Raw genomic sequence first — 14,724 nt, 5'->3', positions numbered from 1 at the left:
GGTCGGGGAAATTGGTAAGGCACGGCAGGTCTAGAAAGTCATTGGCATGGTCCTCGAGATTATTATTACTTGGCTCTGAACAGAGAAGGCAAACGGTCTTCTGTCACGGGGTGTGTGGCCGTATAAGCGCACAATGATGTAGAGTTCACAATAGTCCTTTTATTCAACAAAATCCAAGAGAAACACTCAGGAAAATAACTAGAAAATAACTTACAACCACAACACACAAATGCAAACTCGACCAAACACTGAACAGAAAGATCTCAGAGCTTAAATACATGGGGACTGGGGAGAGGTAATCAGCAAAACAGAAATAGGTGTGTGTAACTAATTAACAAACAAGGAAACTATCTATAAAACAGAACACAGGCAAACAAGAACAGGGAGTATAAAAAAACACAAGAAATTAAATATAACCCTGACATCAAGCTATCTTTCTTTCTTTTTTGAAAGATAAAATGGGTAATTGTAGCCATGTAACATTCAATTTGAAAGCCATTATTTTTAACATTTAATGGGGAAAAATCGGGTTTTGCTTAGTTTAATTTATTCCAGAACAGAATCACTTTTGTGTTCTATACATTTATTAACTTCAAATTATATAAATAAATTAGTAGCAAACCTCACCCCCAATACAATCTCATAAATCACCAGATATAGTTTATCTTTCATTCCTCTGTCCGCTCTGTTTGTGCATGTATCTTTCACCGTTTCTCTCAGAAAATGAGAGAAAGGAAAATAGTTCCTATCCAATATAACTATCCAATATAACACACACACACACACACACACACACACACACACACACACACACACACACACACACACACACACACACACACACACACACACACACACACACACACACTGCAGAAACTCTTGTTCAGTTTGGCAATTTTTTTCCACTTCAAAGCTTATGAAGGATTAATTTTCATGCAAAATAAATGGTTAAAACTGTTAAAAATTAACAACTGACTGAAAAATATACTGTATGTGATTATCTATCCTGTTGATGCAGCATCAGTATCAAAAATTAATAGTAATTTAAGATTGATCCATCTTTTTCACTCATATCTCAGTAAAAAAGATATCAAATGTTGTTTAATGTTTACTTTAATAATGTCTTATTCACTAAAGACCTGGATAGATGACGTCATTGTCAGAACAGATTTATAGTGTGCACTAATAAACAGTGCTATCACCGCAATTCTAAGTGAAATCATCCCATAGTTGTGATAAGTGGCATAAGAAATTCATGAGGAGATAAAATTAACACACACACACTGCAGAAACTCTGTCTTGCTCAGTTTGGTGACAAGCTGTAATGGCTTTGTACTCCAGCAGATGGTCACTGCAGTCCTTATTACTGAGGTCTCCACAGTGATTGCTTTCCTCAAATCTGCACACACACACTAATGCATGCACACATAAAACATTTACAGAAAGCTCAAGGCCACCTAAAATATCAACAGCATGTGCCCTCAAAGAGAAAGCAGACCAGTCACCAACATGCTTACACAAGAATTCCTCCATTATATTGCCTCATTAAACTTGAGTTATGAGGTGATTTCCCACTGTTTTGCACATGTAAGGACTCAACAATGAACCATAAACTGGTTCAGTATACCTGCTGGGTGATGGCAAATCCAATGACTGGGTCTCCCTCCAGAATCTCCCATGTCACTATCGCTGAGTTCCCCTCCAGTGCTTTGATGGTCACATTGAGCGGAGCAGATAAACTGTCTGAGGAGACACACAAAAAAGTGTTGTGTTTATTTTTCAACAGCATTCTTGCTCATTTTCCCAAATGAAACTTAAAAGAGATTGAGAAAGAGATTGTCGAAAAGATCTTATCAATGTGTATTATGACAATAATAACTGAATTGGACCAGTCACAGTCCTTTGTGATAATAACTGATTATGAAAAACCATTTTATTTAATAATTTAACATAAATGGCAGGGATATATATATATATATATATATATATATATATATATATATATATATATATATATATATATATATATATATATATATATTGCATGGCAAAAGCTGACTGACCTCTGCTGGTTCTGCGGCCAATGAGATTGCTTGCTCAACATTTAAATATTCTGGGTCAATGTTTTCAGTGAGCTGGTTCTGCAGCATGCCATCAAAGTTTTTTTTTTTAAACCCTCAACCTCCCCCAGCTCCACCTGCCTAGATCTGATACAGGATATTTGTATGTGAAATCATACAATGGTAGCACATGTTACATGCTCAGAGCCAAACAAATTATTCATTCTGTCTCGGTTAACGTCTTTGTTATGTCATTCTCGAGCTATTTTGTCTAATACTGAAATGAAAAGTGCAGTTTGGCTAATGGAAATGCACTGATGCTCAGCTCCATGTTTGCTCTAGATCAATATTTCCACTGCTCTTTACTTTTATTTACTGTGTGTGAGCTCTTAGATTCTTATCTGTACCAGCCTCTTTGTCTTTGATGGTCATCAAACCAAGAAAATGGCCTGGCACAGTCTAGATTACACAAAGTTAATCGCTGTTTGGCTATTGGGCATTTCGTTCATGGATTGAACTGAAATGTTTTGCAGCGAAGATGTCAGAAGTTATGTTGTGTGTCATCACTTGTCAGAATGATAATATACTGTTGCTTAAATTGGTGCATGAAGTTCTAATCATCAGTAATGTTTGTTGACTACAGAGTGAAATGGTTGTCTGGTTAACGTCATCCATCACAATGTAACAAATTCACACCCTGCAGATGGGAAATTGTGTATTTAAAGGGGATGACAGACAGAGAAAGCCAGTCATCCCCGAGAACACAATATGTTTCCCACTGGGCAGGATGTGTTTGGAACAGTCATACATTACACCTTAAATAGGGGAGGAATGTAACATGCATTCAGAAACATATATTGGATGAATTCCCAGAATTCATGGTTCAAGAAATCTTGTTGTGCAAAAGGTTAGTTCACTTAAAAATGTAAATTTAAACATGAAAATATAAAACTAAAAGATCATTCAAAATATGAATACATAATATAATAGTATATAAATAATACTAAAATATCACTGGTATTTTGAAGTGAATATCTTAGTGTAAGGAACTGGCCAACGTTAAGTTTGAATATGCTCAAGTTTGACAATTTTCAGTGAATAACAACTTCTCTTTCTCACACAAAACTATCATATGACTTACGAAGACTATAATATAGTGTATAAAGTTGTATGAACCACTTTTATTTACTTTATTGGGGTCTTATTTTAAGCTCCTGGTGACCGTTTTAATGGAATAGAGCAGCATGAACATTCTGCTAAACTTCTCCTTTTGGTTTCCATGGAAGAAAGGCATAAGGGTTTGGAATGACATGAGGGTTAAATTTCATATTTGAGTAACTATTCCTTTAGAAGTGTTTCAATGTTTCCAGTTAGAAATTCTGAGAAAATATAATCAAGCCTTTTGTAGATTGACTGTGAGAGAGAGTATTTGTGAAAATAATTAGGTAAAAATCATCATTATTCTATTCAGTATAGCTCAAGTTACACACTTCACCTTAAATTAATGTGTTTTATAATTTGCCTTTTTATTTGGATATTTTCCAAAAGTCTTCAACACCAGTGCTTCACCTGATTAAGCCTTTTAACTTAAATTACCTTCTTAAAAATGAAAATCAAGCTGCCTTGAATATATTGGTTACCACCACTGAAGAGTTGAGGTGTCATACATGATGTTAACACATACAGTGCATTAATGTTACCTCGGGACAGACAGAAGACGTTCATTCAGTCTTTCTGGATCCCATCGGTAGGTAATGGGCTTCATGTGAATGTTCTATAAGTCCTTGGCTTGCAGCCAGACACCAAACCTAAAGTGTATTAGCCTGTCTGCAGAGACAAACGTGTTTTGAATGTATAGACTTTCAAGGCATTTACTCAATCGGCAATCTTGCAATGAGCACTGCTTAGGAACACTGGCCCTTTGGAAAAGTTAATTTGATTCTTTTTTCAACATGTCACATTGAACACAAGCATGTTTGCTAGTCGTCCTTGTAGGAAGCAAGAGTTTTTCGTTCTGGTTGTCTTGTGTCAGAGGATTGTGCACTCAGGTGGGCAGCAGCATTAGACAGCAGCACTGATTTAGGGAGCCAAAGCTATGAGGTGAATCTCTTGGTTTGGCTTGACTGCGTCCTCTGTCCCTGGACATGGCAGTCCTCATAAATATTTAGCTTAGCATTGCTGTCCCACTGAAAGCCTTAGAGAGATATTTATCGGGGTAAGTTTTGGTCAGGAGCCGAAGCTCTGTCACAATGTAAATAGTAGCATGAAGCTAATTTGATGGAGAGGTTGCCATTGAGTTAGAGTAAATGCAAAGATGTTGTGTTTGTTTATATAAGGCCATCAGGTACTGTAGCTTTTTAAAATCAGATCAGGAGTCTGAAAAAAAAAAGGAAACTAGCAGCTTAAACCAAATGTTTCATTATTTCATTGACCTGTGAAAATATTTCTTACTGTAGGCTACAGTAATTTAGCAAAGCTCCTTTATGAAAACTGAGCCTCAGATAAACAATTCAGTGATGACAGGAGGCAGTTTTGCCTGAAGTCTATAAGTGGTTTCACAGCTCAGGCTGACCTCCAGACAGAGAATAATAAACCCTTGAAATTAAAATCCCAGTCTCTGATCCACACACCAATGGCCTGTCTTGAACTCAGAGGAAGAGATGCAAACTGCTCCCCTCCAGCATCCAATAATATCTTAGCTTGGAATCCTGCACTCCACCTGACCACTTCTTATTTTCAGATATTCTTGACAATAATCTTGTGTGAGAGTAATATCATGCAGTGAGAATCCACCATGCTAATTTTATGTGTAACGTTTTTTTGCACCATGCCTCAGAGACAACATTATTTTGTAAAGAGGCTAACATAGCATAATCAGAAAGAGCTTAATTTTTAGTAACAGTTAAACAGCATTTTCTCCAACAAAAAAAAATAAAATATTTTGAAATTAATTGCATGCCATTTAGCAACTCAAGTAATCCAGCTTTTCATGATATTCTAATATCGATCTAGCTTACTGCTATGTGCAACAAGTGTCTCATACCAGCCACCGAGCGAATGCAGAGTAACATTATAAAATAACTTTCAACACACTCAAATGTATTTTAGTATGATTGTTTTGACCAAGTAAAACAGTGCTGCGTTAGCCCACAACTTTAATTTGTCCAAAAAAAGTGACCTGTATGAGTAATAATTCATTACTTGCACAGTTGCATTATTTCATTAGAACTAGATGAAATAAAGTGAATTTAAGTGATCGAACGTAACTAACAAAGTTCAAGTTCAGGGAAGAAGGAGGCGGACATTAGGAGGCGTCTTGTGCGCTTCCATCACTGTCTGGTTTGGTTCAGCTACCTAATCAGACATCAGGAGACTACAACGGACAGTCCGGACTGCGGAGAGGATCATTGGTGCCCCCCTGCCAAACCTCCAGGACCTGTACTCTTCCAGAGTGAGGAAGAGAGCAGGTAAAATCATCACAGACTCCACTCACCCTGGACACCACCTGTTTGAACTGTTACCGTCAAGACGGAGACTCAGATCACTGGCCACAAGAACATCTCGGCACAGGAACAGTTTCTTCCCACAGGCCATTTCCCTCCTGAACAGTTAACACTCCTCCCAAGGCATATGCCTGTAAGTGCAATACTCCCACTGTTTAGTGCAATACCCTACAACCCAGGTGATACTTATATGTAGATTTATTTATTTATAATATTCAAAACACTGTAAATAGGTTCATAATCTGTAAATCTGAAAATGTCTATTCTGACTAAACCCAACTGTGATAGTTTTATTCTCATATATTTATATTTTTATTTTTTATTCTTATAATTTGTAGTATTATGTTTCATGTTGTATTTGTATTTGTATATGTCCACTGGAAGCCTCAGTACCAAAACAAATTCCTTGTGTGTGCAAGCACACTTGGCAATAAAGCTCTTTCTGATTCTGATTAAACGTAACTTTTATCGTAAAATAAACTGGAAAGGAGCGGCATGTCAGGATCCTGGTCTGACAGTCTTGTCCATGGTCAATGTTTCTATGTTTGTCTTGGACTTGAGCACATGGCTTTGTCTTTGTTTCTGTTGGCCATGTGCTCCTCTTGTACCACCTCCTTCTTTCCCTTTACCACGCCCCCTTGTTTAGTCCTTGTTCGACTAATTATGCTCACCTGATCCTCATGTGCTCTAGTCCCTTTATATTGTGCTCCTTTCCATTGTGTCTCTGCTGGTTTGTAGCATGTGTATGTAGTGGATGAGATTATTCAACGCGTTCTCATCCCAATGCGTCATATACAACGCTTTTGCCAAAGCGTACATTTCCTACGCACATGGCACCCTTTAGCGTAAATATAACACGCACAGAGTATGGGTAGGTTTAGGTCTGGGGTAGGGTTAGACCACTAGGAGGCGCCTTCTGCCACCTATATATCTGTGTCTCATATTTATGCTAAAGGGTGCCATGTGCGTAGGATATGTACGCTTTGGCAAAAGCGTCGTATATGACGCATTGGGATGAGGACGGGCTGGATTATTGGGTAACACTTTAGAATACGGTTCCTTCGTTAATGAATAACTACACAGGAACAAATGAGTAACACAATATTAACAATCTAGTAATTACTATAAACTAACAAGAAATTCTGATTAACGAATTAGTAAGTAATAGCACACAGATGAAAGTGGTAGTTCACTATAACTAATCAATAACTACTATTTTTTTAATGCTTCCCAGAGAACTACTGTAAGAATCATGGTAACTAACTAGTAATGGCTCAAGTGTTACTACATACTTATAAAGGATTTACTCATTATTTGGATCCGTATTCTAAAGTGAAGATCATGGTAACTAATTGGTAATGACTCAAGTGTTACTACATACTTCTAAAGGAATTACTAATCATTTTAAGCTTTTGAGGTTTTTGGTGAAGTTTTAAAAAGTAATTCTCATAGAAGTAGATGTAGTAAAACGTTAGTCATTGCTAGTTAGTTACCATGATCTTCACTTTAGAATACGGATCCAAATAATTCGTAATTCCTTTAGAAGTATGTAGTAACACTTGAGTCATTACTAGTTAGTTACCATGATTATTACAGTAGTTACTAATGAAAAGCCAATCCTAAAGTGTAGAATCTTCTAATCCTTCACAAGATATTTGCACACACATATATGAGCTAGGAGACATACATAAAAACATTTTTTTTGTGAGGTGGGTTAAATAATATAATCACTGTATATGGTATTTGGATGGCTGATAACTCAATATGTTCCAGTCATCACCGTAACTCTAGTGATTCAATGCCAGTCCAGAGGAATGCCGGAAAATTGGCTACAAGACAAGTAAGGTCCTGACAACTACATTTAAAAATCCATTTCTTTAAAATTTTTCAGTTGATAAATAGTTCTCTAGGAGAGAGCATAGGCTATTTTTTTTCCCAAATCATAAGTCTGCTATGGTATTACATATTGATAAACCTTGTGTATTCGTTTACAGTAGCAGTTAAAATGTTGTTGTAGTGCTAGTCATTTGTCCTGCATTAGTTATTGATTAGTTTTGCATGAATTATGAAACTTGTTCAGTAGTTCTCTGGGAATCATTAAAAAATAGTATTTATTGATTAGTTAATAGTGAACTACCACTTTCATCTGTGTGCTATTACTTACTAATTCGTTAATTCGTTTGTGAATTTCTTGTTAGTTAATAGTAGTTACTAGATTGCTAATATTGCGTTACTCTTTTGTTCCTGTGTAGTTATTCATTAACAAAGGAATCGTATTCTAAAGTGTTACCGATTATTGCTTGTCTACTGATCTTTAGACAGTGTTTCCTGCAAATTCTAGTTTTTTGCATTTTATTCTTATGAATTTGCTTTAGTCTAGTTCCAGTCTTTTGCTCTAGGTTTCTCAAGCCTTATTTTTTTATTTTGATTTGGCCTTTCTCTGTTTGTAGTTTCTGTTTCTGTAGTCGCTGTGCTGAGTCAGTTTTTATTTCTCTTTTGCTTTTTCTTGTTGTTCTCTCTTGTTGTGTTTGTTCCTGTCCTCCATCCTGGCTGCTGCTTTCAAGACCAGGCAGTGAGACTGATACAGCTTTGGTTGCATCTCAAAGTTTCCATAGCCTCTGGTTCCTGAAGCTACTGCCTGATCTCCAGTCATTATCTGGTGCTTCTCCATCTTCTCGATTCTTCGCATAGCCTTGCCTGGGTCGGATCTCATCTGTCTTCCCTTTTTCCTGTTGACTGTCCTGTCCTTTCTATTTCTCCGTAAGACTGCTGTGATAACCTGACACGGCAGTGGTCGACTGCGGCATAATAAAAACAGCATTAATGTGCTGTTCATTTACCTTTCTATTCATCAAATCAAAGAATCCTAGAACAAATGTATCAAAACTGGTTTTCAACATTGATGACCATTATTAATAATAGAGCACCTATAATAACTGATAATTCTTGAGCACCAATTCAGCAAATTAGTTATGAGTAGTTATTTTACATTGTAATAATATTTCTCAAAAAAATGCAACCTTGGTGGGCATTAAAGGGTTAGTTTCCCCATAAAATGAACATTATGTCATTACTGACTCACCCTCATGTCGTTCCAAGCCCGTAAGACCTCTGTTCATCTTAGGAACACAGTTTAAGATATTTTAGATTTAGTCCGAGAGTTTTCTGTCCCTCCATTGAAAATCTAGGTACGGTATACTGTCCTTGTCCAGAGAGGCAATAAAGACATCATCAAAGTAGTCCATGTGACCTCAGGGGGTTAGTTAGAATTTTTTGAAGCATCGAAAATACATTTTGTTCCAAAAAATAACAAAAACGATGACTTTATTCAGCATTGTATTCTCTTCCGGTTCTGTTGTCAATCCGCGTTCACGAGGCCAGTGACGCTGCTGACGTAGGACGCTGCTGACATGTTATCTGGTATATTAGTACCGTGTATTCGGGTTCAAATAAATATGTCTGGTTAAAAAAAATGCAAGTCTTCCCCTGTGTCGAAATCCTTAGACATGTTTGCAAAGATTGTTTTGTTTACAGCGTGGGTCTCCCTCAGACTGTAAACGAAGCTCGGGCGCACCAGATAAAACGTCAGCTCGTCTTACGTCCGCGGACTCATGAACGCGGATTGACAACAGAACCGGAAGGGAATACAATGCTGAATAAAGTCGTCGCTTTTGTTATTTTTGGAACAAAATGTATTTTCGATGCTTCAAAAAATTCTAACTAACCCACTGAGGTCACATGGACTACTTTGATGATGTCTTTATTGCCTTTCTGGACAAGGACAGCATACCGTCCATAGATTTTCAATGGCGCACCAGATAAAACGTCAGCTCGTCTTACGTCCGCGGACTCATGAACGCGGATTGACAACAGAACCGGAAGGGAATACAATGCTGAATAAAGTCGTCGCTTTTGTTATTTTTGGAACAAAATGTATTTTCGATGCTTCAAAAAATTCTAACTAACCCACTGAGGTCACATGGACTACTTTGATGATGTCTTTATTGCCTTTCTGGACAAGGACAGCATACCGTCCATAGATTTTCAATGGAGGGACAAAAAGCTCTCGGACTGAATCTAAAATATCTTAAACTGTGTTCCGAAGATGAAAGGAGGTCTTACGGGTTTGGAACGACATGAGGGTGTCATTAATGACATAATTTTCATTTTTGGGTGAACTAACCCTTTAAAGACAGTTTAGCATAAGGCTGCAACATAAACAATTTCTCAAACAGCTTTGAGTCTGACCTGAGCACCATAGCTCAATGTATTAATATCCTGTGCACTAACTACCACATCACTATTTTAAACCAATGAGCAATTCAGGCTGTCTGTGCCTCACCAAAATACACTTCAGACAAATAACAAACAATATATTGAATTCTATTGCCTGCCTATATTTGGGGGCTTTTGTCAATTCAATATTAAGTTATGTGATTGTGATTAATCAATTTTATGCTATTAAAATCTTTCATTGACTAACATCCCTAGTCATAATGCATCAAACACAGAATCTCAGAGAGATAAACTGATAGATTTGCTCTAATATGCAATGTACAGGGGCGATTGGCCCCACTAAACAACATCAGATTCATAACATATTCGCAATGTGCAGCCAGCTTTGATGAGATGCCTGACACTGACAGATGAAACAAACATGCGAGAGCTCGGATCGAGGAACTCCGTGTTGCACATTGTGTGGGCACCTCTGCCTTTCATCACAAGCGTCATAACAAAATACAACAGGCCTGTAATAAGACTAAACCTCATGCAGCTTTAAAGTTGATCAGTTATTCTCCGACATGTTTGTTTCACCTGCTTCCTCTTGCTTCTCTGTATTAGAAAGGGTGTTTGAAACCGTGTTCTTTTCATAATGGTGTGGAAATGTCAATGGCTCTCTTCATTAATATTCCTCCATCCTGCATCACTGCCAATGCCTCAGTATAAAGATGTATGGACAGAGGCTTTGTTGCTTCTCTAGACAACATAAAAGAGAAAAGCAGAGTGAAAATGGTTCGTTGTGCTTTATTATTGTCTGTTTGTGTGTGTGAGCTGTGTATGTCTATTACAGTTAATCTACATCATGTTACACATTAGCAGCTCAGAACAGCACCGTAATCATGTACCACACGCTGCGTTCTTATTTCAACAAGATATATGGATTGGCCATTTCACTTCACAGCATATTGTTTGATAAAAGAGCCTTTATGTATTTTGGTGCTAGGTAAATTAGGCAGGTGCTACTGATGTGAAATAGTTGACTGTTCTAGCAGACTGCCCTCCTTTACCAAACAACTGTTTTAGAATAAACTCACAGGTGACTTCCTCTAGAAAACCATGCATTTCAAGTCACGATGAAATCAAACTTAAAAATTAGTATTTTTATGGAATATTGCAATTTTTATTATAAATGCTTTATCTGTGCGCATCATTATTTTTTTTAATGTGCCCTTGTAATTTTTAATCAAAATAACTTGCCCTCCCTCTTGCAGCGACATCTCTTCTCTTCTCTGATGATGTGTTTACTGGTGCAAGGGTACCAAAAACCTGTCACTCACATGAGATCACAGCAATAGCAAACCACAATGATTCAATCAGTTCTCGGAGCACAAAACCAAGTCCCGCCCTACATTTTTTCTTGTTTAAAAAAATATTTCCCTTGGATACAAATATAAACCACAATAGGGAAGTAAATTTCATGTCGACTTCAATGGTGCGTTCCATTTGTTCTCCGAGGTGGGAAAGTCCTAGACCACATAGGAACTTTTGAGTGGAACGCCTTCTCAAGTCGGAGTTGTGACTGGGAAACTTGGGGGAAGCGAAACATCCCCGACTTCAGAATCCAATATCATGGCAAGCGCATCAACCGCTGTGAAACAGTATTACTTATTAGCACTTCTGTTTGTCTGTGTCTCAATAAATTCAGTGGTGCACACAGTGCTATCCAACCGTTGTGGACATGATACTTCGGTATTATCTATGCAAAATACAGCTTTTTTATGTGTTTGCATTCCAATAGAGACAATGAAAGCTTGCCTGGACGCATCCATCTTAAACTTATGACCTGTTTACTCTAACGTGGTACAACTTGGGTTTGACGTCATTCCCAGTTTTGACATCCCAACACTTTAGTTTAGGGTCCAATATTCACTATTAAGTTTCTTATTAGCATGCATATTACAAGGATATTGGCTGATTATTAATACTTAACAAGCACTTATGAATGCCTTATTCAGCATCACCATATTCTACATCCACTTAACAACTACCTTACTAACCATTAATAAGCAGTAATTAGGCAAAAGTCGTAGACAATAGTTAGTTAATAGTAAGAAGTGGACCCTAATCTAAAGTGTGACCGACGTCCCTCCTCTGAGGTAAATGGAACGCATGCATTCCTATAGATTTCTTGATGGTTAGCCTATTATTACTGATACCCCGATTTATCATCAGATTAATGTCATTTTGTTTTGATCATTTAAAAACAGCTAATGATCAGAGTTTATTATTTCTCGGTATGAAAAAAAGGGTGGAATGTGGTAAGTGTTTGGTGAACAGTTCGAAACTTGCACAGTGTATTAAATGTCTCTGGCTTGGGTAAAAATGACAGCAGAATTGCCATTTGTTGCATTTTTTTTTAAAATCTAATACAGAATGTGAGCAACACAACATCCAATGCCCTCATACATTAAATCGTCAACAAATCTATCTACATTGTACGATAATCACAATAATGGCATATTTGGTGTTACACATCCACATAAAGCAAGCAGCATGACATCTAGCAAATTCAAAGTCATTTCAAATTACTGCTAATACTTTTCACTTTTATCATTTTTAGGTGTTAGCTGATTTACTCATTTTCATGCAACCACAAAAAACAGAAGTGAAACTTAAAACACACACGCCATATGTGAATCAAACTGCTTAGCCTAAAACTTACTCGATAAGACTAGTTATTCTTATGACTATTTAGATGTACATTTGCCTAAAAGGCTTTTATGCTGTGTGTTTCTGCAAACTGACACTTATTTGAATTTAAAAAGATGAATGTGCATTAATTTTGATAGCCATTGGTTTACATTTGACATACAAAAGTATTGGCACTTTATATATCTCAGGTTTCATATTGAGAAACTGAGTTATACAGCACTTTTAAAAAGGTAAATCATCATTGTAAATCCTTTCCAAGCTGTTTAACTAACAGTATCCTATAACAAGTAAACAGCTGAACCATATAACAAATGATATCGCAGACATTCTGATGTTGTTATCTGCACATACATTTTTGTATAAGTGAAACCAGCCATTGTTTTATAGGTTTCAAATAAAAATAAAAATAAACAGAATACCATGATTCGTAGATTATATATAGGCCAGAGAAAAAAGCATACTAATACAAAACATCTGTTAAATTATATATTGCTTAGAAAGGTTAAATTAATGGAGAAAGGTAAATGCAAATACAATTGAAGGGGGTGAATTTGTGACCTTGACAAAGTAATCATTATTCTGCTGTAGTTATTTAGCTGTACTAGTTATCAGATCAGCCATTTAACAACTGAATTCAGTAGCCTACTAATCTATAATGTGTCTGCATGCATCCAGACAAATGCCCTAAATCCCAGAGCTCTCAAATGTGATCTATTGTGCGTTCAAACTGTAATCTCTGTCTACCGACCAGGTTTCTACTGTCTCGTTGAACAGAATCAATTAGGATCACATGAATTGTTCACAGCATTTACATGCAGTCTGAATGAACAGTGGAAACCCACGAGCTTCCCAATGGGCTGAACAGGTAGTAGCGCATCATTTATTCATCTCATACCCGCAACCTGTCTGTTCTCTGCCAATGTGAACATATCAGAATGCTTATTTTACTATGCATATTGTTTGAAATATTAAGATAAAACAGTTGCTATTCTGTTTATTCATGCAAATATAGTGTAACTAACAGGGTTTCGTGTCTTTTTCTATGTCTAGCGCAAAAGCCCAGTAATGACCATATAAAAATAACATTCCTGTCTAAATGAATACAATCACGCAAACTCACCGGCGTTAACCGAGGAAACGGAGATATACGCCAAAAACAACAATAACAGCGCAGCGCACGAGCCTTCAATTCCCCACATCCTTCAAGGAATTCTTTACATTCTGTTCGGAAGACGTTGAATCCCATTTACTCACACGATTATTAAACTTATAAGTCGGCGTCTATGTGTTTAACGTTGACGACTGGTGGCCGTCTTAATTCCCGCATCAGTCCAGAACAGCACTGGATCTAAACTCCGTACTTGCCGCAGAAAGTCGACATGAGAAGACTGTCTGAGCTCATTGGACGGCATTTGTCACTATTAGCAATGGAGAATAATGCCTTATTCCTCCAGGGGGCGCTCGGTGGCTCACAACGCTTAATTTCCTTATTAAACCGCACTCAAATTTTTAGTTCATTAAGAACATTTCCAAGCTATTTTTAAAAAATCTATAAATTCCAAATATTCTATAAATATTCTATATCTGTCAATAATGGAGGTCAGTAGTAACAGCAACCGCTGTACATAGGCTAAATAAAATACCTTTTTATTCTGTAATCACAAACGATTGTGATTGGCCCGTCCTAATATTGCTAAGAAAAGTAACAGGCTCCACGTGACAACGCTGTCCAAGTTCCAGCGTTGATCTGGATGATAATTTACAGCCGAATAAAGACACTTGAGGATCTTCAAAGTAGAAAAATAATTTAAATTGAAGAATAAGACGGGAGTACTTTAGACCTTTAGGGGGTCTAAATAATACTCTCAAACTGAGGCTTGACCCAAATCCTAAAGGTTGAAAGGTTTTAAATCAAAAATAACTATTCTTGATGTTTTATGGAATAGGTAGGCTATAGCAGTATTTAGCTATTAGCCCATAAATAATAAATCCATACACATCATTGTGTGTTTTTAACTTCATAATATTTCATTAAAATAGATTAATTTCCCTCTTACACCAGCAGCATCTCTTCTCCTCTCTGATGACCTGTTTGCCGACGCGGGGGCGGGACAACCTGTCACTCACATGAGATCACAGCAATGGCAAACCACAACAATCTAATCAATTCCTACCTTACCTTTTTTTAAAAACTTGTTTGAGAAGCGATTTCACTTTCGATAGGCCTA

The 14,724-nt window shown here is 37.0% G+C and overlaps 1 protein-coding gene across 2 annotated transcripts in view; it reads right to left on the bottom strand.

Annotated features, from left to right (window-relative positions):
- Window positions 1-13,922, bottom strand: part of fndc5b (fibronectin type III domain containing 5b) — a 34,294-nt gene extending 20,372 nt beyond the window's left edge. Inside the window, exons 1-3 of one of the 2 annotated variants that reach the window (XM_077196383.1) lie at window positions 13,617-13,886; window positions 10,379-10,540; window positions 1,628-1,743 (exon numbers count right to left, since the gene is read on the bottom strand). Coding sequence is in view for 1 of the 2 variants with exons in the window: in XM_077196382.1 (XP_077052497.1) it covers window positions 1,628-1,743; window positions 13,617-13,695 (195 nt within the window). In the remaining variant the exon portion in view is untranslated. Of the gene's footprint in view, window positions 1-1,627; window positions 1,744-10,378; window positions 10,541-13,616 lie in introns of both variants that reach the window. The other variant, XM_077196382.1, reaches the window with a different exon arrangement.
- Window positions 13,923-14,724: the final 802 nt, after the last annotated feature.

Source organism: Siphateles boraxobius, unplaced genomic scaffold (assembly GCF_051911475.1).
Source record: "Siphateles boraxobius isolate OS27281-9 unplaced genomic scaffold, OSU_SipBor_1 35, whole genome shotgun sequence".
NCBI lineage: Eukaryota > Metazoa > Chordata > Actinopteri > Cypriniformes > Leuciscidae > Siphateles > Siphateles boraxobius.
This window is presented reverse-complemented; position numbering and strand designations above follow the sequence as displayed.